At 52.0% G+C, this 25,876-nt stretch overlaps 2 protein-coding genes and 2 long non-coding RNA genes across 4 annotated transcripts in view; 1 reads left to right on the top strand and 3 right to left on the bottom strand.

Annotated features, from left to right (window-relative positions):
- Positions 1 to 14,253, bottom strand: part of LOC113985959 — a 34,479-nt gene extending 20,226 nt beyond the window's left edge. Inside the window, exon 1 of the long non-coding RNA XR_005565115.1 lies at positions 14,186 to 14,253. This is a non-coding gene — a long non-coding RNA (uncharacterized LOC113985959). The remainder of the gene's footprint in view (positions 1 to 14,185) is intronic.
- Positions 6,109 to 14,111, bottom strand: LOC120324105. The gene is made up of 4 exons (XR_005565117.1): positions 13,939 to 14,111; positions 13,130 to 13,275; positions 9,552 to 10,401; positions 6,109 to 8,272 (listed from the first exon to the last, which is right to left on the bottom strand). It is a non-coding gene; the product is annotated as an uncharacterized LOC120324105 (long non-coding RNA).
- Positions 14,254 to 14,541: 288 nt separating the features above from the next.
- OAZ1 (ornithine decarboxylase antizyme 1) lies at positions 14,542 to 18,893 on the top strand. Its single transcript, XM_027717237.2, is given in 6 exon segments — positions 14,542 to 14,717; positions 17,167 to 17,224; positions 17,226 to 17,312; positions 17,432 to 17,604; positions 18,183 to 18,268; positions 18,355 to 18,893. Coding segments are annotated over 6 exon segments (651 nt in total). The 5' UTR covers positions 14,542 to 14,601; the 3' UTR covers positions 18,486 to 18,893.
- Positions 18,894 to 21,086: 2,193 nt separating this feature from the next.
- PEAK3 (PEAK family member 3) lies at positions 21,087 to 24,135 on the bottom strand. The gene is made up of 3 exons (XM_027717236.2): positions 24,067 to 24,135; positions 23,190 to 23,848; positions 21,087 to 22,726 (listed from the first exon to the last, which is right to left on the bottom strand). The coding sequence occupies exons 1-3, from the start codon at positions 24,119 to 24,121 to the stop codon at positions 21,725 to 21,727; spliced, it is 1,716 nt and encodes a 571-aa protein (XP_027573037.1). The 5' UTR covers positions 24,122 to 24,135; the 3' UTR covers positions 21,087 to 21,724.
- Between the last annotated feature and the right edge of the window lie 1,741 nt (positions 24,136 to 25,876).

Raw genomic sequence — 25,876 nt, 5'->3', positions numbered from 1 at the left:
TGTGCTCCACAACACAGGAGGGTAAATAAATCCACTGGGATGGGCTGTAGAAGATCCCAGATGAGTTTACTGGAGCACTTTGCATTTTTGTCACAGGGTTCAACCCTGAATCCACCCCCCAAAACAACAGGATCTTCCAGAGGTTTGTTCAGTTCAGCTTCCAGCAGCCAAGCAACAGTTTTTCCTGTGCCCTGACCAGAAACACAATCCACTGCTCGCCACATCCCATGACCCAAAATCATCCTTGATCCACTGCTTCCCACATCCCACAGCCAGGAATGATCCTCAATCCACTGTTTCCCACATCTCACAACCCAAAATCATCCTTGATCCACTGCTCATATCCCACAACCCCAAATCAGCCTTGATCCACTGCTCACCACATCCCACAACCCCAAATCATCCTTTGTCCACTGCTCACATCCCACAACCAGGAATCCTCCTTGATCCACTGTTCACACCCCACAACCCCAAATCATCCTTGATCCACTGCTCACCACATCCCACAGCCAGGAATCACCTTGATCCCCTGCTCAGCACATCCCAGAAGCAGAAATCCCCCTCCCCACCCAGCCTATAGTGCAGAGTGCTGAGGGAAGGCATGGTTTGCACAGGGAATTAAAAAAGGGAGTTAAAAAGTCACCCCAGTCAGCCTCAAATCTTAATGAAAAGCCTCTCAGCCGTGTCTCAGCGAGATTTTCCTTTCCTTATATCCAAGAACACAAAGGAAACACAAGAGGCAGAGCAGGAGGTGAAGGGGAAAGCTGGGCAGCACTGGGAGCAGAGGGAGCAGGGAACAGAAAAGGGAGAAGGGGAAGAATCGGGGACATGGGCGAGCAAAGGAGCCAGAAATGCAGGTTAAAAAGGCAGGGTCTGAAAAAGGCAATGAAATGAAACCGGAGCAGCCCAGCAAAGCAAATCCATGGGGAAGAGGCAGGAGGGACCCAGGATGAGGGGCAGGAAGGATGGAGGGACCCATAGAGTTTGTAGGACGAGACCCAAAGCACTGCCCAGGGCCAGCACATCACCCCCTGCCATGGGGCACCCTGCCATCAGCCACCCCTGCCCATTCCCTGTCCCTCTGCCCAGGGAAGTGCCCCCAGCCCAGGGGAGCTCGGGACTGGCAGGGATGGCCCAGCACCCTCTGCCACGGCCACCTCTGCCATCTGCTTTGGCTTGTGCCAGATGGGAAGGGGAGGGATGGGGGATGGGGTGGCAGGGATTCATTTGTTCCCATTCTTTCCCGGGTGACATTTAAATGGCTGGTCCCAAAACGCTCCGTGATTGCTGTGCTTCTCCCAGCGAGTCTTTCCCAATAAATCATTTAGAGGCAGGAATGAAAGAGCAGCAGCTCCCACCCCAAAGGTACAGACACCTCCCTCCTCCCCCCCTTCCCCTACGCGCATGTTTTGGAGCTGCTCGAGCAAAGGGGAGAGGGAACAGGAGGAATTTTCCACGGGTTCGGGGAACAATCGAGCCCCGCGTGGTTTTTTCCTGGTTAAAACACCTCCCTGCAGCAGTGTGTGCTCACCCGGCCCAGACAAAGGCGAGGCACACGCAGGGACCGGCCCCGTCTTGCTGCAGCCGCCGGGGCCGGGCCGGGGGTGCGGGAGGAGCGGGGGAGACGCTCCCGCTCCAGCCCCAGAGCTGAGCCCGGCTCTGAGTCAGCCTCACCCAGCCCCGAGTAAACCTTCCCCTGCCCGGGCCGTGCCCAGTACGGGGGTTTGGCGAGGGGAAAGGGGATGGGGCAGCTTTGGGAAACCCTGCCGGGGGTTTAGGGTTTGTGCGGCACCATCGTTCTCTGTGCAGACCGAGGTGGGGGAGAAGGAGCCGCACAGCAGGGTTTGCTTCAGCCTCCTGCCTCATTTCTCCTGGGATTGAGCCCCTCCACTCACACAGGGTCTCCAAAACCCCCCCAGACATGGGACACCGCCTTCCCCCCGCTCTGTGCACACACCAGCAGTGGGATTGCTCCCTGAGGATAAGCTGGTGGTGAGAGGTTTAGAGGGGAGCAAGGGGCACCTTCAGCACCATCTGCGGCTCCAGTGGGGGCTGAACACCTCTGGAGCCAAGGACATGAGGTTGGGGAGTGCAGCCCCAGCCCTACAGGGGCAACCCAAAGTCAAGCAAAGCCTGGCCATGATCCTTTTTCTCTTTGTCCTCAATTCCCTTCCCGCCCCAACTCCTTTCATAGAATCCCAGACTGGTTTGGGTTGGAAGGACCTTAAAGCTCATCTCGTTCCACCCCCTGCCATGGACACTATCCCAGGTTGCTCCAAGCCCCATCCAACCTGGCCTTGGACACTTCCAGGGATGGGACAGCCACAGCTTCTCTGACCAACCTGTGCCAGGGCCTCCCCACCCTCACAGCCAAGAATTCCTTCCCAATATCCCATCTAACCCTGCCCTCTGGCAGTGGGAAGCCACTCCCCTTGTCCTGTCACTCCAGGCCCTTGTAAATGGTCTCTTCAGCTGGAGGAACCCAATCCATCCCTGGCAAGGAATTCCTGGCTCCAGGGATCACCCACAGCCCCCTCGGGAGGAAGGGGGTGGGATCTGAGCCCTCAGACATCCCCTGCCCAGGTGTCAAACCCACACATGGCTGTGGAAAACACAACTGGTCTTTACAGCCCAGATCTGCCCCAAATAAGAGCTCCAGGCTTTTGCAACTAATAGAGCCTTGAAATGTCCTTTTCCAGGACCTGCAGGACAACAGGGAGCAAGTTTGTGTCCAGCAGCTTTGCTGCTCTCGCACATCACGTCACAGCACCATTTTTGAGGCCTTTTGGCACCTATTCCCTCTTCCTTTTAGCACTAAACCCACCCTCCTGGGAGCACACAGGGTGAAGGGACAATACCACCAGTCCCATGGGAACCATGTCAAGAGGATCCTTAGTTCTGTGTGTGAAGAAAGATGAAAAGCCACCAGTTTTCACCAATAAAATAATTTCCTTAGCTCCTTCTCAAAGCTCAGCACACAGGAGCTACACAGACTCAGGCCCAGAGTCCTGCTGGGAGATCTCTAAGCAACATTTTTGTGGTGCAGAGGAAGGTTTTGCCAAACTCCTTCCCACCTCCATCCTCCCGAGCCAGTGGTGCAGCCAAAGGTGCTTTGGATCCCTGTGCCAGACCATCAAAGAGAACATCAAAGCAGGGAGCCAAACGAATCACAGGATGCAGTGTGAGGCTCCAACAGCCCTTCTGTGAAGCTCAGTGTTTAGACTGGATATTGGGAAGGAATTCCTGGTTAGGAGGGTGGGGGGGCCCTGGCACAGGTTGCCCAGAAAAGCTGTGGCTGCCCCATCCCTGGAAGTGTCCAAGGCCAGGTTGGAACAACCTGGGCTAGTGGAAGGTGTCCCCCCCATGGCAGGGGGTGGGATGGGATCAGATTTAAGGTCCCTTCCAACTCAAACCATCCTCGTTGTTCCCAGGTGGATGTGCCAAATTTTCCCCTCCTTGTTCTCCGTGGATGTTTGTGCTGTTTTAGCTCCTTTTCCAACATCCAGTAAATGAATTTATAAATACTTGGGTTTTACCTAAGAGGTGATGGCACTTGGGTGGTCACAGAGAGATGCTTTCCATATATAACTTGTGTGGGAATGATTTTGGATGGCTGAGAGCCTTCCTTGACAAGGAGCAGGAGAAGGAGCAAGGCAGCTTTTCCAGAAGACAGTGTCAGTTTGCTTTGCCTACAAAAACAAAGGGTGGGATTGCTGCACATGCAAACACCCAGGAAAGAGCTGGGATACCTATTTAAGCATAAAGACAATGTTGGCATGAAGCCAATTGAGGAAAAAATTGGCTACAAATAAACATAATTTGGATTTCAAAGGAGCTTTGTAACTTTGAGAGCGCTCGGCTTGGGGAGGGAGGGGGGAGCTGAGGGGGGAGCACCGTGCCTTTGGGAATGGGATCCATGGACAGCAGGCCTGGATTGGGCTCAGAAGGTCTCTCCCAGCTCTGTCCTTCCTGGAAGATATCCCACATACAGGTTTCCAACTGGGAAACTAAACCTTGCAGCTCCAGTGCTCAACGTCCCCACAAAGCTGCATCAGGAGCTCTTGAAACATTCCCAAATGGAAAATCGATCCAAGAAAATACTTGAGCTGCTTTCCCTTGGATTGCTTATGCCTTGAGAACACAAACTTTTCGAAGTATTGTAACAACAATAATAACAACAATAATAACAATAATCTGGGAGAGCTGCAACAAGAAGTTATTTTCAAGGAAAATGAAGGACAGTTTGTTCTTCCCAATCCCACGGTTTCCTCCAAAGAAATGCGTCAGAGCTGCTGTACCTGGAGGTCAGGGGGAAGAAAGTCATGGAAAAAAGGGCTCACTGGAATGGCTGCAAGGAGTATTTTGGATGAAAGAAAAGGGTGTGAATGTGTCCTGTGAGGACAGAAACTGTTCCTGCCCAGGGTGAGTGAGGGATGAAGAGCAGGAATGTAAGAGGGAAAAAAACCCAAATACTTTGTAGTGGTAAAGACAGGGAAGTGTTGGAAGGATTGTGTAGGGAAATGTTGGGCTCCCCATCACTGAAGGGTTTTCTGACCAGCTCAGACATGTCAGGGAGGATTCCTGAAAAGCTGGTCCTGTTTTGGGACAGGATCAGGGTTCTTTGCCTTCTGCAATGGCAAGAAATATCTCCTGTGACTCCAAGATGAAAACATGGTCTTCTCTGATCCCTCATGTTCAAGGCTGGACACAGAATTGCTGCCAGCAAGGATCCAACAGGCCCTCCACATCCCACAGGATCTGGAGACACCGGGAAAGCAGCGGGAACACCCCAGTCCCAGTCTGTGGGATCACAGTCTGGAGTGCAACCATAATGTACTATTACATTTTAATTCCATTGTTTTTATGAGAAGCTCAGGAAAGGCTTGTTGTTAAAATTCCAAGGGTTTTATAAATCCCAGGGACACCAAAATACAAACAAACCAGAGTTTCAGTTGTGACAATGACAGCAGTGATGGTGCTCAGAGCCTGCAGAGCCCCAGGGGGTGGGTCATGTCCATCACCATCACCCTGAGAATGATAAAACACAATAAATGCAGGGTTTTATACATTGATATCTTGCAGCCACCTCTGTAATTCATGGGGAAAAGCATCCAGTTACCACCAGCAGGAGGTTAAATCTTAAACCACAACACACAAACCTGACAATGCCAGACAGCAGGACACCAGGAAACCATGGAAAGAAAAGCCTGGTGTAATAGAAAAGAGAATTAAACGTGGTTATCACTGCCAAGGAATAATCTCCCAGAAATTTCTTTAAATGCAACAGAGAGATAAAAAAAAATTCATAAAAATCAATGGGAGTCGAGGTGGGATAAAGACAGAGAATTCAGGTTCAATGACACAAAATGCCCCAAATCTGCCCTGAAATGTCCCCATACTGCTCCAAAATGCCTCAAAACGTACCCAAATTGACCAAAAATGCCCCACAATGTCACAAAACTGCCCCAAACTGCAGCAGAATGCCCCAAAACTGCCCCAAAACCTCCCCAGGGACCATCACACACACTCCAGGGACCCCAAACACATCTCAGGGGCCCTCAAACACACCCCAGGGACCCCCCAGCCAGCCCAGGACCCCCACCCTCCAAAGGGGCTGTGAGGGGTTGCATTGGAACCTTAAACACACAAAGCACAGCTCCTGTTTTCCCTGCCTAAGGAATCACATGCTCCCAGGGACAGGACAGAGATTTCAGGTTCGAGAGAATATTCTGGTTATTTCAAAGGATGCTGAGGAGACTTTTAAAAGTCCATTTCCCACAGGTCAGAGGAGGCACCTGAAGGGAGCAGAGGCACAAGATCAACTCCCACCTTATTCTGTACTTCCCTTTCTCCCAGCCCCAGCTTCCCAATCCACAGTGAGGGCAGGAAGTTCCACCCTCCAAAGGGGCTGGAAGGACTGAGGAAGCATTGGAAGCTTGAACAGGTAAAACACAGCTTCTGTTTCCCTGCCTAAGGAACACACCCAGTCCCAGGGGTGGGGTGGGATCCACGACCACGACACGCTCGGATCTCCGCAGGGATCGGGTTTAACGTGCCCATCCAGCCCATTAAGCCTGAGCCTTGGCTTAGCAGAGCTCCAGGGCTGTGCACACTGTCCTGACAGCTGTTAAGGCCTGACCTGCTGGCTCCCACTGCTTCCTGTCCCGTCCTGTTCCTTGAGGAACAGCTGATTACATTTCCCTCCCCAAGGAGCCCAGAGCCTGAAGGTGGGCTGAGACTTCCCAGCTGGAATGTCCATGACCCTTGGCTCCCAAGGCACTCAGGGATCCAGGATGTGTCTGTGTGTGAAGCCAAACAAACATGGAAACGTCACAGGGAATGAGGAACTGTGAGCTGGGAAGTTATTGTGCTGTAGGACAAAAGTCCAGGGAAGCACCAGGAAGGCAGAGCACCATTGCAATGGGAAAGGACTTACCCAGCAGGGAAACCCTGACCCAGGAAGGGACAAACATTTATGTGGGGACCAGATAGACGTCCAGAGGAAAAAAGTAACAGCTTCAGTAGCTAAAATACCCCAGAAAACAGATTTCAGCACCAATTCTTAACTCCTGTCCAGTTTATTTTCAGCCGCCACAGCCACTCCCTGTCTCTTCCCCCATCTCTGAGGCAGGAGGTTTTCAGCTCATCACCTGAACTACTTGGTAAAAGTCACTGGGAGCAGGAAATCAGACTAACTAGGTCATGGCTCCAATCCTGAACAGCCATTTCAAGGATTCTTGCCTTCCCTGGGCCACCTCTTTATCTGTCAGCACCTCAGGAAATCTGTTGGTCTCATTAAGAGCTCTGAGCACACGCTCAGCTCTGCACGGAGTGGGCTTTTTACCTCCCCTAAAACAAGGCTGCCCCTGATTCTGTGGGTTGAATTAGGATATCTGTGTGAGATTGTGGGCTTACAGACACAAACTGTGAGAATAAACAGCTCCCAAAAACCTGGTTTCTCTGGAAACCCCAGGACAGGTGTTGTGATGCTCTCGGGAGCGTGGCTGTAAAACACCGAGTGCTGTGGTCACACCTTTCCACGAGCAATGAACCCTTCAAATCTCAGGTTAATAACAAGCAGGAGGCAGGGTAAGTTAATTTGTAAGCTAGAACAGCTTCATAAATAAAAACCTGTGGGAAAACTGGAAAATTCTAGTACTGAAATAGAGCTGCCTGCAGTTTGAAGCCTCCCCTCCTCAGCGTGTTGGCAGCTCGGTGCCTCCTTTGGTGGCAGTTTGCTGTCAGGCCCTTGGGGACATCATGAAAGCACCTGTTCTTTGGATTTTGGGTTGTCACAGAGCAGGTCTGTCCCTTTAGGGAGGTGCCAAGGCCTGCACAGGTCGGGCTCTGCTGCCCAGAGGGGATTTTCTGGGTGGGCTGTTGCAGGGAGAGCTCTGCTGTGTGTGGGTAAAGGCTCCCGGAGCTGCTGAGCTGCCACCTTTCCCTCAGCCTGGAATTCAAGGGTTGTTTTTTTTTTCAAAAATGTAAACAAGCCAAGCTGCTAATCTGGCCTGGTGGCTGGTTCCAGCCCTGCTCTCACTGCAGGGATTGCTGACGATCCCAGTGCACAGAGCCCTGAGTAAATATTGGTTCAGACACGGGTGGCTCGTGGGCAGAAAGCACGAGGCTCCTGCTGCTCAAATAAACAGCCTGGCAAAAGCAGCTCTGCCAGGGCTGGACCTCCCTGTGTCCCTCCTGCAGCACTCCTGTGACTGCATCCACAGGGATTATACCCCAAATAAAGCAGCACAAAGAGGGAAGAAATCCCTCTTTGCCAGTTGTGCTGGCAGAGGTTGGTCTCTGGCTTGTTCTCAGGAGTGAACTGGTTCCTCAGCCACAATTAAGGGGAAGCGTGGGATATAACTTATTCCAGGCAAAATAACCTTCCCTGCCCTCCAGGCTCGTTCATTTTATTGGTGGGAAAATATGCTCTTATCGCAGGACTGATCTAATGGGGGAGGTGGGGAAGTCTCCTTGGAATATCTGCATTTTAACGAGCTGCTGGGTGAAATGTTTCAGCAGGCAAAGCTCCCTCTGAACTCAGACTCTGCACAGGTCTTAACGCTCATCCTGCCGGCATCTGTTTGTTTTGATAACATTTCCAAACGAAAGGAGCAGTTACAAAAGCCGGGCTGTGCCGGGCACTTCCTCATCCCTGAGCTTGGCTGATCCAAGCAGGGCAGGAACTGAAGGAAAACGAGCCACTCCTGCCCCCTCACCTGCCTGGGAAAGTGGCCTGTCCTGCAGAGACACGTCAGATGGTGATGGACACCTGGGAGAGAGCAAAAAATAAACTAGGAAAGTCTCCACACAAAGGCTCCAGCAAGCAAACGAGGGGAAAGGGTCAGCAGAGAAGGAAAATATTCGTGGAAAAATCCCCTAAAGCTGGTGCCCTCAGAACTGCTGCTCACGGTGGGACGGCACAGGGGGCGTTTGCCGAGGGCCCTGCGAGGTGCTGGGCACCCCAACCCGCTCTGCGTGGCCCAGGGAAGGGCAGGGCTCCTTCCCCTCCCCACATTATCCCCCTTTTCCAGCAGCAGAGCTCCAGCAGCCCCGGGTGACTCGAGGGGGATGGACACGACGGCAGCCGGTCCAGCACAAACGAACCAGGAACTGCTCTGGGGGAGGGAGGGGGTTCTGTCACTTGATTGTTCTGTAACCACCTCGGAGTTCCTCAGGGCCAGTCGTTCATCGCCCAGAGGAAAATCAATACAGAAATCAGGCTCGTGCAACATTAATCTTAAATAACAACTCAGTGCCCGAGCACACTTCTTTCCTAAGAAATCCCAAGGTGCCATTCCCAGTGTTCCTTGTGTCTCCTGCTGTTGGCCAACCCCTTCTCCAGCTGATTTTATTTCCTGTTCTCACCTCAACCTTTTCCCCCTCAGCCCCACATTACTTTTATGTGGAAGCTGAGCAGCAGTTCCTGGTTGGTTTGACCCTGCAAGCTCAAAGAAAACAACTCAGCCCTTCCCAGGTGACGCTGGATTCCACCCCTAAATCAGATTTTAAAGCATTTTAAACATCTGTTCCCTCATCTGCATTCAATTTCTCTTCATCCCAGCTCATTTAAAGAGAAAAACAGAGATTCCAAGTTTCTTTGGTTGGCCTGAACTAGTGACTGCTTTCTTCTAATTCAGTATCTCCCACAGATCTTGGAAAAGAAATTCCTCCCTATGCTGGTAAACAGCTAAAATTCTGGCTCCATTTGGCGGTGGCAGAGTCTCCTTCCAGCTCAAGTGGGTCTGCAGAAAACCTGACCTTCAAACAAAATTAGTCTCACAAAGAAAATGAGAGTTTTCCAGCTAGAAAAGGTGTTCTAATTACTTGTCCCACAAAGATCAGAATAGATTCTGACACACTAAATAGTGATTTAGTGGGGGAGTGTTTAAAATTAGATAACTGGTAGTTAACTGTTACCCATAAGGAGATGAACTAGAAGTGCTAAGAAGGAGATGGGTTGATTTAAGAGCCTTTTTTTATCAGACTTATAAAATGTAGGTCTTATAACTTTAGGAATAACCCTGTTCAGTGTTTTGATAAAGCCTCACAAGCTTTTGCTGTCCTTCATCTCCACACAGAGCTGACCAAGACGAAGATTTCAATTATTCCATGACTCAAATCAGCTAAATTGCAGGGTGGAGTCATCACACACAATGATTTCTGTGAAAACATGTCCTGATGGACATCTCTGCCTCAGCTCCTGTCCTGCTTTGGTGCTTGGCTGCATCTCTAGATACCTCTTAAAACTGTAAGCACAGGCAGAGTCTCCCTGCAGTGGAAACGGAGAGAAAAGGCAATCAGAACCCCTTGATTTTAAAGCCTGGTTCAAGAATTAATTAATTAATATCCTTTCTTACCATTTTTGGGGAGTTACTAAATGTGCAGTGCTATGCTTGGACTGCACATGCTTTGGGAGAGAGCTCATATTTTTCTTTGTTGCCCTCCCTGGTCAGCAAATCTGAGTGAGATTAACCCCCATGATGCTGCTAAATGCCATAACCATCTCTTTCCACCTTCAGGAAGAGCAATGTCAGGATGATGCAGCTGAGCAGAAGGTACACAGGGTTTTCTGCTACATGTCAAGTGGAATGTTTTTCCATTCCCCTTCCCTGGAGCTTGTTTGCTCCTTTAGAACAGGGATGCAGGAGCTGCTTCAATTGCAGCTGCTCCAACAGCCTCCTCAGCAGCAGAAAAACACAGAAGCCCCAATATTTCCAGCTGGGTTATTTAATTCTGCTTTAGTCACCAGAACAACAGAAGGCTTTATCTTTCCTTCTTGAAATAAAAGATGTAACTATGGTTTCAACGTGCAGGATCTGAGAACCAACAGGTCTTAGGAGCGTTTCAGCTCCTGAACATCTTTCTAAGCACTAATCTGCTGTCACTGAACTTGCAAACCTGGAAAGACAACGAAGAGGAAAAACAGTTACTTATCCCATGCCCATTTCTTGCCTTAATGTGTTTACGCTAACCACCAGTTTTCAATTTGACTTGAAGCTCTTCCTGTGGTGCCACAAACTCTTCTTCCAACCTGTTTCAGGAACTAAAACCCATAAAAACTGGACAAGGAATCATTAACTGGTGATTTTGGCTGAGACCTCTTTTGTGAAAAGAGGCTGCAAATCACGAGGAAACAAGTTAAGAAGGAAACTCCAGGAAAATAAACTCCTCAGCCTGAAACAATTCCAGCTTAGATCCCTAATGCAGAGTTCAGTTGTGCTGCTGCTTCTGTACTTTCTGCAGAGTGCTCTGGTTATTGAGTAGCTCAGACTGTCCAAGACACTTTCCCAGGTGGTTTCGTGCAGCCCAATTGCTGTGACCTGCTTGTGTAAGAGCCCAGAGCAACTGGGACCCGCTGGGAGCTCCCTGAGAACTGACACAATATCCCTGCAACACCTCCTGCCTCGGGCTCTGCTGGCCATGTGGAACAGATCTGGGGGAGGTGGGAAGGCTGGGGTAGCTGGGAGGGGACTTTGATGGTGTATTTGAGGACACCCGCGTTGGGTTTGGGATGAACTGGAGCCTCAGGACTTTGATGGACGAGAGTCTCTATTTGCAGTTGTTTGTAAGACTGAAATATAATAAAGAAATGAGGAAAGATAAAGCTGTTGGGGAGTGTCTGAAGGAGGGACAGGGAGATGGGGAAGGGTCTGAGGAGCAGCTGAGGGCACTCGGCTGGTTCAGCTGGAGCAGAGGAGACTGAGGGGAGACTCCTCGGGGGCTGCAGCTCCTGCCGAGGGGAGGCGGAGGGGCAGGGACTGAGCTCTGCTCTGGGACCAGGGACAGGAGCCAGGGAAGGGCTGGAGCTGTGCCAGGGGGTTGGGATGGATCTCAGGGAAAGGTTCTTCCCCCACAGGGTGCTGGGGCACTGCCCAGGCTCCCCAGGGCAGTGGGCACGGCCCCAAGGCTGCCAGAGCTCCAGGAGCGTTTGGACAACGCTCTGAGGGACAGGGTGGGATTGCTGGGGTGTCCTGGGCAGGACTGAATGATCCTTGAGTCCTTTCCAGCTCAGGATATTCCAGGATTCTATGAATCTTCCCAAGGTGTTGAAAGCTGCTGTGCCACAGCAGATGTGGGCAGGTAGGAATGGCTGCTCAGACATCACCTGGCAGGGTTCACTGCTCCCTGAATTTGACAATTCCAGGGACTGTGATGCCAACCTGGGGATGCAGCTGGGGCAAATATGCCCCCATACAGTTGGAAAGGGCAATCCTGGCAAACCAGGGGTAAAAACCCAGCTGGAGATGGCAACATCTCCAAGTGCCTCAGCTGTAATCCTGGAGCTGTGAGTCAGAGGCTGCCCTGGGAGGGTTTTATGAATCACTGTCGCTGCCGAAGGGAAGTGAGGCCAGGCCACCTCAGCAAAACTGCAGCTGGAACTAATCCCCGGGATATTTAACACAAACCCAGCACAGGTTTGGTTGGGCTTTTGCAGAGCTGCTTTGCCTTTCTCCAGGCACTCAGCTGTGAAATGGAGCGATGGCCCGGGGAGGTGACAGGTACTCAAAGGGCAAAGCTGCTCCCAGCGAGCAGGAAAACAGCTGCGAGGATGAGCCCTCCGACGCTGCCATCGGGAGGAATTACCGCGGGATTAGCACATGAATAATAAATGCCATTATTGGGAAGAATGGAGTCTATCACCGAGTGCTAATGCAGCCCTTCCACCCACTGACACGTCCACCCCCATCAGGAAACCCCTCCGAACACAACACACAACACAGGGACTGCTACAGCTGCTCCCGTGTGCTTCCCTCGGTCTGGAAATTCTGGAATTGCAGCTATGCCATTGTTTCAGGCTGGTCGCTGGGTAATGCATTAAACAGAAGACATTTTTCCCTCCATAAATCAACACCCAAATCTCGAGAGGTGAAAGCTCTGACATCTCAGTTCTGGGAGCTAACGGATGATTCCTGCAGGAGGAAAAGGACTTTCCTCTTGCACCTCTTACTTTCCATGATTCCCAGATTATTCCCTGGCTGCTCTCCAGGCCAGGTTTCTCCTCTAAGCTGCAGAACACTGTTTTGGTTTTCAACACACTTTGTTCCATCCTAGGCAATCAAAGCAGTTTCAGGACACAGAAAGTGGGTGGGGATTTAGACAATTATCCTTCTGCAAAGTGGAACCAATCAATGGATCATCCATGTGCTCAGAGCTCCTGGATGGGAATATTTTAAAGCAAATAAAAATAAATAAGATAGCAAAAAAAACCTAAAAAAATGCACCTGTGGCACCTGAAGGCAATAAAATAAGTTTGTTGTAGCTCGAGTTGAATGAAGAAAAAAAGAACTGCAGCCATCTACAATTTTTTTAATAGAAAACCATGATTGTGATAATCATTACAATGTCTCTCTAGTAGTTTTATTTGGCTCTATAAACACCTTTTCCCACTTAATTTACAAGGCATTCCTGCCTGAAAACTCGATTCAGCATCACTTAAACCATTATTTGGAGCTTTCTCTCCATACAGGATAAATCCACTTTTTAGGATGTGCCCCCTGATGTGCTCCTGACTTGGTTTTCAGGCTGCAATGTTCCAAAGTGGCTCATTCAAAGACCTGATTCCCAAAGTCATGGGAATTATGACCTATTTGCTGCTTTAGGATGAATTGTGAAGCCTGACCCTCACCCTGAAGGGATGAAGGTGCATTTCCATCAATCCCATCCAGGCGAGGTGCCCCGTTTCCAAATTCCCATCTTTTCCTCCGGGCTGTTCTTGCTGTGGGGCTGCAGAGAGACCCAACCACGTCCCCAAACCTTGGATTTCCAACACTCCTGGCAGGAGATGGAAAGCAGAGGGCAGGAGATGTTTGTTCTGGGTGTGAGCCCAAGTTCTGCTGTGTAAATAACCAGGATTTACCCACTTCCTCACCAAGCACAGCAAAAAGCCTTTTTAGTTTAAAAGATCATCACTACCAACCATTCCCCATCCCTGTTCCCCTATAAATCCATAAACCAACTATTCCTCATGCCCATTCCCCATCCCTGTTCCCCTGTAAATCCATAAACTAGCCATCCCCCATCCCTATTTCCCCGTAATTCCATAAACCAACTATTCTGCTACAAATCCATAAACCAACCATTCCCCATTCCTATTCTACCATAAATCCACAAATCAACGGTTTCCCATCCCTATTCTCCTATAAATCCATAAACCAACTGTTTTCCATCCCTATTCCCCTATTAATCCATAAACTATTCCCCATCCCTATTGCACTATAAATCAACATTCCCCATCCCCACTCCCCTATAGAACCATGAACCAACCATTCCCCATCCCCACTCCCCTATTAATCCATAAACCAACCCATTCCCCACCCCTATTCCACTATAAATCCATAAACCACCAGCCGGTCCAAAGGGAACCAGGAGAGGCCAGAGCACGACCACAACCCAAACACATCCCAAGACCAGATCCCAACCCGTCCTTATTAGGACCTTTCGCACTACTCGAGGCGTTTCATTACTGTTTTTTAACTGAAGTTTCCCTCAGCGTCGAGCTTCGTGCCCAGCGGGGAGGGCGGCGGTGCCCCCGGGCTGCCCTCAGGGGGGTCCCGCTGCCGCCCCTGCACCCCCGGGGCTGCACCGTGCGAAGCCCCCACGTCCCTCCCTGTCTCTCCAGGTCGTTCCAAGTCGTTCCAAGTCTCCACCCCTGTCCTCCCTCCCACCTTGGCCCCCTGGTTACCTCAGCCGGGCGGGGCGCGGGCGCGGGACTCGAACCGGCGGCTCCAGGGGCAGTGAGGGCTGCGAGGCGCCCGCTGTCCGAGCCCCGCCGGGCCCCGCCCACCCGCGGCGAGCGCAGCCAATCACAACACGCCGCTACCCCCCGCCTCCCCTGCTAACCCGTGCTCACGGTCCCGCCCCCACTCTCCCTTCAGCCAATAGAAAGCGGTATTTTCTGATTGATACCCGCGCTGCTCAATGAAATCGCTTTCTCTTTGGGGGCGTGTCTCGCGCAGAGGGGCGAGCTCTCAGCGGGGGGCGTGGCGTAAGAGGGTATATAAGGAACCACTTCGGCCGCGGTGCCATTTTGTGTAGCAGCGCCTGGGGAGCGGCGGCGGAGGCGGCGGAGGGTTTCGGGGTTCGGACCAGAGCGGCCGGATGGTGAAATCCTCCCTGCAACGGATACTCAACAGCCACTGCTTCGCTAGAGAGAAAGAGGGGAATAAAAGCACCATCATGCCCGCTGTGCTGAGCCTCAGTACCGGACAGAGCAGGTGAGGGGCCGCGGCCTCCTTCAGCCTCCGCACCCGCCGGGCGCTCGCTGCCTCCTTCCTCCTCCTCCTCGTTGTCCCCGTGCCCGGTCACCTCCCCGGTGGCCGCGGAGGGTGTGGGGGAGGCCCGTGGGCAGCGGGGGAGGGGCGGCCTGGCCCCCGCCCTGTGGGGAAAGGCGTGAGGGGAGAGTGGAAAAAAACCACCAGAAAAAGGGGGCTTTGAGCTCCCTGGGGATATCTCGGCACCCCTGAGGGCACCGGGGACACCAGCGCGGCTGCGGGGGGGGGAAAGGCAATAATTAGGCAAAGATACGGAACGATTGAAGGGTGTTTATCCCCTTATGTAACCGTGGACACTCCGGAGAACTAATCGAGGGTAAGAGTGTTACAACTGGTGGTGAAAAACTCACCGGAAAGATTAAAGAGCCCGCACAGGTGCTGGGAGAAAAGAAAATATCTCAAGTGGGGGGTGCTCAGGGCTCCGATCTGCCCTTTACACCTCCTGTGTGGGCTGTGAAAGGAGATTTTTAGCCGTTTTTATACTTGACTGCGGTACAAAGATGATTTTTTTATTTCTCAAGGGACGTAAATGCATGTAAACATCACTCCAAAATATATTCGTGGCTGGAAACCTTTATTTTGCACCACATTTTATGGGGGAGAAAGGTGAAATTGTGACAGGGATTGCCACTGCACCCTCCTGAAAAGGGTGTTTAAAGGTTTATTTGTAAGGGAGATCAGGGATGTATAATTTACAATCATTGTGATATAAAATACATAACGCTAGTACTAAAGAAAAATGGCTTTCAAACAGCCTAAAATTGAACACTGGTTCCATTAAAAAAAATGAAATTTTAGATTTTAAATAAATATATGTAAATATATGAAATAAAGTTAAAATTTTACAGTTTAAAATACATAAAGATACTGAATAAATATATAAAGTTAAAATTTCATATATTAAAATAAAGATACATAAATAAATGAATAGCAAAGTTAAAAAATTGTTTAAAATAAATATATAAAATAAACATGCGTAAAATAAATATATAAATAAAGTTAGAATTTATATTTTAAATAAATACACGTAAAATAAATATAAAATTATAAACTTAAAATTTATATTTTAAACAAATTTTTAAAATAAACATACGTAAAATAAATAGAAATATAAAGTTAAAATTTATATTTTAAATAAATATCTAAAATAATATGCGTAAAATAAACATATAAAGAGCAAAGTTAAAAATGTATGTTTTAAAGAAATATGCGTAAAACATATAAAGTTAAAATTTATATTTTAAATGAATATATTAAAGGAATATATAAACATAAAGTTGAAATTTGTATTTAAAATATACAAAATAGAAAATAAATATCTTAAATAAACGTAAAGTTTAAAATATACATTTTTAATAAAAAAATAATTGATATATATATATAATTTTTATATATATAAGTTACCTTCCAGCACATATTTACCCTCTCTGCTCATTCCCAGCCTTTCTAATACGGATTATTCATCACAAGTTTCAAGCTCCTTAAAAGAAAAAAACCCACCCAAAATCGCTGAAAGTGCCGTGCTAGGGGTGCAAAATGGAGGATTATTTTGGAGCTGTTTATTCGGATTTGCAAATGGCTGCAGTGGCTCCTGGCACTCGAGACAGGACGATTGTGAAAATCTCCCCAAGGGCCTCGATTGCTGCATCTGCTGAGATGACGCAACTCAAGAGTTGAGCCTGCGGGTGAAGGATGGTGCAGAGGGAGGGGCCAGCTCTGCTCTGCCACGGGAGGAGTTAAACGGGCTCCAGAGGATGGGCAGAAACTTAAAAATAACCTTCACACTCCCCAGACTTGATGTTTTTGATCCCGGAGCCCCGAGCTCTGCAGCCTCGCTCCCAGGAGTTCAGTGGGAAGGGCTTTGGGGCTGGTTTTGGAGGTTTGCAGCTGTTCAGGTGTGGGCTCAGCTCAAGCTCCCGAGTGTGGTGGAAATAATCTCACAGATGTCCCTACTTGAAATATTTCATGGAATTGCCTGAGCTCGAGCTGGGAGTGCTGGTGGGAAGGGCTGAGGTAATTAGGGCTGGATATCCCAGGGAAAAAACAGCCAGGGTTTGTGTTGAGTGAGGGCAAGGTGAGGGGAAAAACAGCACATTGCTGCAGAATGGCCCTTCTGAGATAGGTCAGGCCTGTCCTGGGGCACAAACACACCTGGCTCACGGCAGAATTTCTCCTCTCTGAGTTGGTCTTTCCCTCAGTGAACTGCAGGAGCAGCTTTGTGGGCATGAAGCAATTCCTGCCCCTGGTCTGGAGGCTCCTTTGTCCTCCCATTTGCTGGGGATGCAGTGGGAGGAGCCCCTTGGCCTAGGCTTGGTTTATTTATTTAAATCTTGCCGTCTGATCACTGTGTAAATCCTTTGTCCGTCCCTGTCTAACTGTGGTCCCTCTCCAGTTCCAGGGTTCCCTTCAATTGCTGTAGTAACCTGGGTCCGGGGCCTCGGTGGTGCTCCTGATGTCCCTCACCCACCCCTGAAGATCCCAGGTGGGCGAGGGAATAGTCAGAGGGATCACAATCTTTCAGCTAATTTATTTTACTCGGTGAGTATGAGGAGCAGAAACAGCTTTTTGGATGCATTGCTTGCCTCAGTCTTATTAAATGGGAGTTATCTCTTCTCCAGAAAGAATGGGAGAAATAACCCTGCACTTTTTACTTCCAGGATAATCGGCTGAATGTAACAGAAGAACTAACATCTAACAACAGGACAAGAATTCTCAATGTCCAGTCAAGGCTTACAGATGCCAAACACATTAGTTGGAGAGCAGTGCTGAACAACAACAACCTCTACATAGAAATTCCCAGTGGTGCTCTGCCTGAGGGGAGCAAGGACAGGTGAGGGAAAATTCAGGATTAACTCCTATCTTGGCAGTGGGGTGGAATAACTCTTTATGTTCTGAAAGCTGAAGCGTAAATTATGGTGCTGGATGTTGTCCTGTGAGAGGCTGCAGCTCAGTGGTCCTGGTTTGAGCTGCAGGCAGAACCACCTGGGATTTGGGATCCCACTGTCTGGGATTTTGGGCTGTTTTATCCACTGGGAACTCCAGCCTGGCTCAGAGTTTGTCACTGCAGCTCCTCCTTCAGCTGCAACAGAGAACACGTTTTCTGTGTCAGTAAGACTTAGATTTCTGCCCTGAAGGTCAGCCTGGGGCTCAGGGATCTCCTGTTGGTGGGAGGCTCCAAGCCATGCCTCTTCCTTAGGAATTCCTGTGTGGATTGGCTCACTATCTCTGAAGGAAGCTCTTGCTTCCGGTGCCAGCCCTGCCAGAGCTCAGGGACCATTTGGACAGCACTCAGGCACAGGCTGGGATTGTTGGGCTGTGCAGGGCCAGGAGCTGGACTCCATCCTTGTGTGTCCCTTCCAATCCCTCAGGACATTCCCTGTGCACTCACACCTTGCGTTTCTCCCTCAGTTTTGCAGTTCTTCTGGAATTTGCTGAAGAACAGCTTCGAGTGGAGCACGTGTTCATTTGTTTCCACAAGAACAGGGATGACAGAGGTGGGTGTTCTGGGCAGCTCTCCCGTGGGGTTTGGTGGTGGGGCAGTACCACATGGATGAAACTTGTCTCCTGCTTTGTTTTGTAGCTGCATTGCTCCGTACTTTCAGCTTTTTGGGCTTTGAGATTGTGAGACCAGGGCATCCCCTTGTCCCCAAGAGACCAGACGCTTGCTTCATGGCCTACACGTTTGAGAGAGACTCAGCAGAAGAAGACTAGATTGCAATGTTTGCCTCTTTAGAGCTTTCTTGTTGTCTATAAAGATGATTCTGTAGAAATTTTGTCAACATCTTATTCCAGTCTATATAACTCTGTACGAAACGTTGTGACCCAGCTGCTTTCTTTTTTTGGTGGTGAGGTGTTGAAAATTTCAGGCTCCACATCTTTTCTCTGGATTTTTTTTTTTTGTGTGCATGGTTGTGCAAAAAAATAAATGCTCCCTCCAAATTAGCAGTATATTTCTTGAAGTTTAATATTGTGTTTGTGATACTGAAGTATTTGCTTTAATTCTAAATAAAAATTTATATTTTACTTTTTATCGCTGGTTTTAAGCTGTTTAAAAAGACTTGCACTCTTGAAGAGGTGGCTCTGGAACTGCCCCAACCATTAAAGTTGCAGGTGTGGAAAGGCTTTGCTTGTTCTTTGCTTGACTGGAACTCATGGATGTACTCTGCCAGGGCTTAGAATAATCTAGCAATCCTGGAAAAATGAATAATTAGCAGCTTGGCCATTCCCACTGGTAATTGGGATCTCTGCTAGGGTTTTTGGGATCCTTAGGGCATGAGTTGGTTGGGAAGTCACAAGTGGAATGTGAGAGAAGCTCAGGGCTGCTTTGAATATCAAATATACAACTTAAATATCTGTAATTTCAGTGTTCCCAGTAACAGTGGACGGTGTTGGCTGGGCAGGGGGGCTTGAGGAGTGTTTTGGTGGTGATTTAGGGAGGGTGGTGGCACTGGTGCAGCTCAGCAGTGTCACTGAGGCTGGGCAGGCCCCAGAACTCTTCTTGGGGGGCAGATTGTGGTTGAGGGGTGAGGAGAGGGGCTGTTGCTGGGGTCCACAGTCACCTGCTGGTGTTTAGGATGGTGAGCAGAAGGGAAAATGGCTCATTGTGGTGCTGGAATTAGCAGAACTTGGGCTGGGAATTATTAAATGACCAAAATTATCAATTATCATTGAGTGGAAGTTACATAAGTCTGTAAAGAACTGAGCTTTGGGAACAAGGAATGCTGTGACCCCACAGGCCATCCCTTGGGTGATCTGGGCTTGGAAGTCCTGGAATTGTGTGGAATACACCAAAATATTCCATGAAACAGCTTGGAGATGCATCAGGGAGTGGATGTTGAGGTAGGAGGAGTGATCAGTGATTGTGGTGCAAGGTTGGGGTTCTCAGTGGATTTCAAACTGGGGTCTCTTCCCCACAGGTCTCTTCCCAATTCTCTTCTGGCCTTACAATCGTGCTCCTCCTATAGGGATTTTTGGAAAGCCAGTGACAGGACTTGACAAAACAGCCTGAACAGTCAGGGGAGGTTTGGGATGGGTATCAGGAATGTTTTCCCCCCAGGCTCCCCAGGGCAGTGGGCACGGCCCCAAGGCTGCCAGAGCTCCAGGAGCGTTTGGACAACGCTCTGAGGGACAGGGTGGGATTGTTGGGGTGTCTGTGCAGGGCCAGGGGTTGGACTGGTGATCCTTGGGGATCCTTTCCCACTCAGAAGATTCCAGGATAAGGTGCTGTGACCAAGGGTGGTTGTCCCTCCTGTGGTGGCAAAAGACTGACCTCCCTAACCTGGTCGTCTGGAAAAATTCCTGTTTTCCTCAGCCTGTGCCATGTTTTACTCTCCCCTGGGAGATGTTTGTGCTCCTCCCTTAAACATCACAGTCCCCTGGAGATGTTCAGCTGATCTTGGGTGCTCCCAGCTGCCCCTGGCAGGAGGGGAGGGGGTCACCCAAGCTGGAAACCAGAGCAGGGGTGCAGGAGGTGCTCAGAGCTGCCAGCCTGGGCTGCAGAAGCAGATTTTGTCTGTCCAGGAGGAGATGCCCGTGTTTGGGGAGCTGCTGCCATGCCATGGGCTGTGCTGCCATCTCGTAGCCAAGACAGATACTACAGGAGGGGGGGGTCAGCAGGGCACCCAAAATCCCATAATGGAATTCAAACCCCATTTCTGTGCTTGGGTGGTGCCTGTGCCAGGGTTTGGGTGGTGCAGCCTTGGCGAGGAGGCTGCTGTGGGGTTTGGGTGGCCGTGGGCACAGCAGGGCTGCCCGGGGCTGGCTGTGTGCACAGGCTGCTCCTGCTGCTGGCAGGCCTTGGAGCCGCAGAATTCTGGAATTGCTTGGGTTGGAACAGCCCTCTAAGATCAAACCCCAGCCGCTCCCCCAGCACTGCCAAGGCACCACTAACCCACGTCCCCAAAACATCCACGTGTTTTTTGAACACTCAGGGGTGGTGACTCCACCACTGCCCTGGGCAGCCTGTTCAGTGCCTGACCTCCCTTGTAGTGAAGACATTTTCCCTAATATCCACTCTAGATGGCTGTGAGCGGATTAATAATTACTGAGTAATAATTTTAATGACCTGAGCAGGGCCTTGATGGTCCCTCAGCATCCACAGGGGTTTGGGGACCGGGGTGCAGGTCCCACGTGGTGTGTCACAGTAAGGAGCAGATGGATCTTGTTGCCCATAAACTCACCTGAGCTATTTACTGGACACCATTGAGGCCGTGCTGGCTAAACACCCCCGGGCAGGGAAGTTTGGCTTTGTTTCCCTCTGGATCCATCGCTGGAGTGTGTAATGCTGTCAAAGAAGCACATAAAGGCCCAGTGTTTAAGAGGCTCAGCTCCAGGTTTTATTGAAGCTGTGTGACTGCTGCATTTCCCCCTTCAAAATGTCATTTTTATTTGTGACTTTGCCACAAATTGTTTCTGAGAGGTTCAGGCCATGGGAGCTGCTGTGTTCCTCCTTTGCTGAGGGTGCATTTAAGTTTTGAAGTGTGGCTTTGAGTGTTACTGAAAACAGCAAAAGCCTCTGGCCACAGGAGGGGGCTGAGGGGGTTTTGTGCAAATTCTGAACCTTAGAAACTTTACTCGGGAGAATCAGCCACTAAATTGGTGCTTGGGGCTCCCATCCAGCCCTGTTTCTTGAGATGCTCCAATAAACCAGACTCAGAGCATCAACCAAAAATCATGTGAGGGTGTAAAAGCACCCCCTCCGTGTGTGAGCTTGGTCCCAACTCCCCCATTCATGAGCTGTGGGGGAAGTGGGTTTGGATTTGCAGTTTTCCCAGTGAAAGCTGGGTTCCTCAGGAGCTGGTGGATTTCACAGAATCATGGAATGGTTTGGGTTGGAAGGAACCCTAAAGACCATCTAGTTTGCCCCCTCCCCGCCATGGGCAGGGACAGATTTGGCCACTGGGCTCTTGGCCTTGAGGAGACCTCTGGGTGGGCTGAACTTGAGCTCGGCTTTAGGGAGCATAGAGATCCTGGGTGACTTGGTAGAGGGTGTGTTCAGTGACCTCCTGGAAGTACTGGCAGCACAGCCACTCCTCAAGGCCAGGTCTGCCCCCTGCCCCGGCCGAATTCTCCGCAAACCTCAGGAGCAGCAGAGCCCTTTTCACCTCCACCCAGCTCTGGAGCAGTGGGAGGGTCTTCCTGCTCCTGGCAAAGAGCTCCTGGCGTGGCCCCCAGAGCAGGACCTGCAGGATTCTCCTGGCCTGGGGGATGGAGATCCTCCTGGAGGGATCTCTGTGGAGGAGCAGCGCGGCCACGCGCCGGAGTCCCGCGGAGTAGATGGACAGGGAGGGGATTTCGGGAAGCCTGTTGCTTCTGAAGCCCAGGGTGTCCTCCAGAGAGATGTCCACGTGCAGGATCTGATAGATCAGCCTGCCCAGCTTCAGCTCATCTGCTGCTGGGGCGCTGGGTGCAGCCAGGCCCTTGGTCCAGTCCTGCTCTTGGCTGGTGGAACAAGGTCTTCGCTTCTCTTTGGCCTTGAAGAAGCTGCTGATGAGCAGCCGGGGGAGGGACAGTCCCAGGGGCTCCTTCTTGCCTTGCTGGCTCCCAGGAGGATATGGGCACTGCACCAGCAGCAGGTTCTCAGGGCTGAGGTCCCCTTGCCCCCCGTTCTGCCCCTGAAGGTGCTCCAGCCCCAGGCACAGCTGCAGGAGCAGGAGGCAGCCCAGGCGTTCGTAGTGCCCAGGGCTGGTCCTGTGCAACCCCTGGGATCCCTTCACGAAGTCTGCCAGGGTCTGGTGGGGAACCTCAGCACAAATGAGCACCTGCAGGACAGGGTGGGTGGCAGGACAGGGAGGTTCCTGTCTGGAAGAGGACTGGCTCTGCTCTCCAGGGTTTCCTGGGAGCAGCAGCTTCCAGGGAAGGTGGTCGGTGAAGCGGCCGAGCGGGCGTTGGATGCTGCAGTGTGTCCCCAGGGAGCTCTGCACCCCCAGGCTGGAGCAGCACGGCTTGGGGACCTACAGGGACAGAAGGACATGGCCAGCTGTGCCGGGAGAGAGCCATGGGGTGGGCCACCTCAGCAGCTAAGGGCCACCCTTTGAACCCACTGGCAGAGCCAGAGTGGCTTTGAGCAAGAACTGGGACATGAGGGGGGGATGGAGTAGCCCCCCAGGAGAGCTGCAGAGCTGCTTGGATGGGTCTCATCCTGCACTCCAGAGCAGCCAGCCCTGCTCCAGCCTCTCCTTTGTATACACTGGCCCCTCTGGACAACTTGCCAGGACATGTTCCCCAGCAGCGCCATTCTCCTTGGGCCCGTGGCAGCGTCACCCATGGGAGTGTCACCCTTGTCACCCCTGCCAGCAGCACTGTCTCCTTCAGCAAATGCAGAAGTAGGTGCAGAAAGGGGAAGCTGCTGCATGATGGGGCAGGAGCCATCTCCCTCTGCACCACCCAGGGGCATTTTACCAACTCCCTCCTTACCTTGGCTGCCAGCTCCAGCTGGGTCTGCCCGAAGGTGAAGCCCACCCTGAAGTACCAGGCGTCCCCGCTCTCACAGCACGGCTCCGGCTCCAGGATCCTCAGGGCTCCCCAGCGCTTCCCCACCAGCTCTGCCTCCAGCAGCTGCAGCTGCTCCTCCAGCCCCACCAGCTCCTCCTGGATCCGAGCCGAGAGCCGGGCCAAGGTGCCTGCCTGGCACGCCAAGAGCACCCCACAGAGCCCGGCCGGGCCGGGCAGGAGCTGCCCCAGCTCCCCGTCTGCCGTCCCGAAGGTCAGCTCCCTCTGCCTGGGGGATGGGCCTTCCTGGGGGCTGCTCCAGGCCACCGCTTCCCCCAGGCTCTGGGACTTGGTCAGGGGCTTCTTGGGTCCGCAGGAGGGTCTGTCCCGACGGGAGGTGGAGCTGGGAGCCCCCTCCTCGCGCCGCAGGTGGGATGGGACGCTGTAGAGGACGCTGCCGGCCCACGGTGTGGGGTCACCCTGGCAGTGGTGGGATGGTCCCTGCTCCGGGAGGGACTCTGCTCGCTGGAGCTGCTTTTTGGGCAGTGGGGGAGGCAGCGGCTCCTGGTTGGGCTGAGAGAGGGATCTCCCAGCTCCTTCCCCTCGGCTCGCCTTGGGGGGGGTGAGGTGGGCCCGCAGCTCTCCTGGGGAGGGAGGAACAGACGTGACAGAGGAGAAGAAAGTGGGAGCAGGATGGGAATACAAACACGTCGTTCTTTGCCCCCCTGGATATTTCCAGCCCCAGCACCGGAGGGGTCACCGGGTACCGCGGGGGAGGACGGGGACAGCAGTGGCTCCATCCCCCCCGTCCGAGGTGACACCGCGGCGGGCAGGGGGACAGCGGGGTCGGGATGTCACTCACCCACGTTGCTGTAGATGAGGGCTGGGTCGGGGGGCCGGGGCGGGGTGTCCCCCATGGGGGTGGGCGCTCCGGGGGCACGCAGGTCCAGGCTGGCACAGCGGGAATGGCCTCTGGCCCTGCAGGGAGCCGGGATCGGTGTCACCCCCGGGGGGGTTCCGACTCCTTTCCGTGCCGGCTCACAGGAAGGATAAAGAGAAAAGGGGAAGCAGCGGCCTGGGGGGGTTGGTGGTGGGGTTTTGGGGCAAAACACAGCGAGTTTGGTGGCACAGTGACTCCCGTCGCTGCTCGGGGGGTGCCGGGGGTGGGAGCTGCTTCGGGGGCTCCCCGTGTACTGAGTGACATCCCGGTGGGTGCAGGGACTGGAGTCTGCCCTGGGGGACCTGTCGGGTGACCCCGAGGAGGACAGGACGGTGGGAGAGGTGTGGAACAAGAGCAGGAAAAGCCTTTGTCACCCCCAGGCAGGCTCGGGGGGGCAGGACGGGGGTCTGTGTGCGGGGAGGGAGAGGGCAGAGCCCCGGGGAGGAGGAGGGCCGTGGGACGGAGCCGCTGCTTTCGCTTCCCCGTCCCGGCCGGCGCTGACTCTGCTGCCCCCAACGGCACCGAAACCGCCGCGGCTTCCTCTAAACCTGCTCCTTCTGCTGGGACAGCCCCTGCTGAGCAATCCCAGGCCGTGCCCCCCTCAGACCCCCTGAACCCCTCGGACCCTGGATCATTGCCCTGGAGCAGCCGTGCCCGTGGTGCTGCCGGGAAGCTCCTGCCCGGGCCCCGTTTGCAGAGCAGTTTGTTACCTCGGAGTTTTCCCTGGCAGTTTGATACCTCTCAGTATTCCCTGGCAGCAACGGAGGCCTGGGGGGCTCCAACTCCACGTCCCGGATCCGCAGCAGCTCCCACTGCCCATCCCGGGCTTGCCGGGCTCCGGCCATGGCGCTGCTGCCCTTGAGCAACTCTCTGCACCCCCTCTGTGGGAGGATGTTCTTTCAAAACCTGCTTCTTGCACGTCTAAAGGAAGCTGGAGGTTGGGCCTCACTCCCTGGAGCCCCCTGAGCCCCCTGAGCCCCCCAGCAGCCCTGGCATCGCTCCATGTGCTGCCAGTGGAGGCTCCGGTCATGGCTGTGGCTGTTCTGTCACCTTTGGTCCATCCATTTGGGGCACTGGATTTGTGTCCCTCAAGCTGCTCGTGGAGCTTCACACTCCTCCTCCTTCATGGATGGCTTTAGAGATGGCTTTGGAGGTGACTTCATGGATGGCAGTTGTGTTGAAAGAGGGATTCCCACCATAAAAACTTTCCAGGTCGCATAATTAATTCCCTTCTCTCTAGGTTGTGTTTTCAAGGTGGAATTGTTTTGTGTTCTTCCACGTTTTTGCTGGGATTTCCTGCAGCTGCTGAACCAGAGGAGCTCAGTCCTTAGAAAACACATTTTTTGGTCTCCAGAACATTACAGGTGCTCAGAGAGCATGAATGACCCAGCTCAGCTGCTGGAAAAACTCCTCCCATTGCTGCCTGTCCCCTCTGGGATAAAGTCACCTTTTTAACCTTCTAAACCTCAGAATATTTTGATATTTCCTCCCTTCTATTCAGTCTTCGGAATAATGAGTGACTCACTGATGGCCCTCGTCAGTGGTGCCACTGTGGGGTGGGGGGTGGGTGAGCCCCTTCCTGGGAAACCAACTGCAGGGATTTCCCCCGGGAGCAGCGAGGCTGGGATGAGGATTTAGGGGATGAGGATTCCATGAAGAAAGTGGATTTATCCACCATGTTTTCACGGTTGGAGCCTGACCACACAGCCCTGGGACTGGGCACCTCTCCAGG

This window comes from Pipra filicauda, unplaced genomic scaffold, assembly GCF_003945595.2.
Source record: "Pipra filicauda isolate LSUMZ 115617 unplaced genomic scaffold, ASM394559v2 scaffold423_size595307_pilon, whole genome shotgun sequence".
Classification (NCBI taxonomy): Eukaryota; Metazoa; Chordata; class Aves; order Passeriformes; family Pipridae; genus Pipra; species Pipra filicauda.
This window is presented reverse-complemented; position numbering and strand designations above follow the sequence as displayed.

Coding starts and splice junctions, on each gene's coding strand:
- PEAK3 (XM_027717236.2), bottom strand. CDS start 24,121: ATGGGGGACACCCCGCCCCGGCCCCCCGACCCAGCCCTCATCTACAGC. Junction 23,849..24,066: donor CCTCATCTACAGCAACGTGG/GTGAGTGACATC, acceptor CTCCCTCCCCAG/GAGAGCTGCGGGCCCACCTC. Junction 22,727..23,189: donor AGCTGGAGCTGGCAGCCAAG/GTAAGGAGGGAG, acceptor CTGTCCCTGTAG/GTCCCCAAGCCGTGCTGCTC.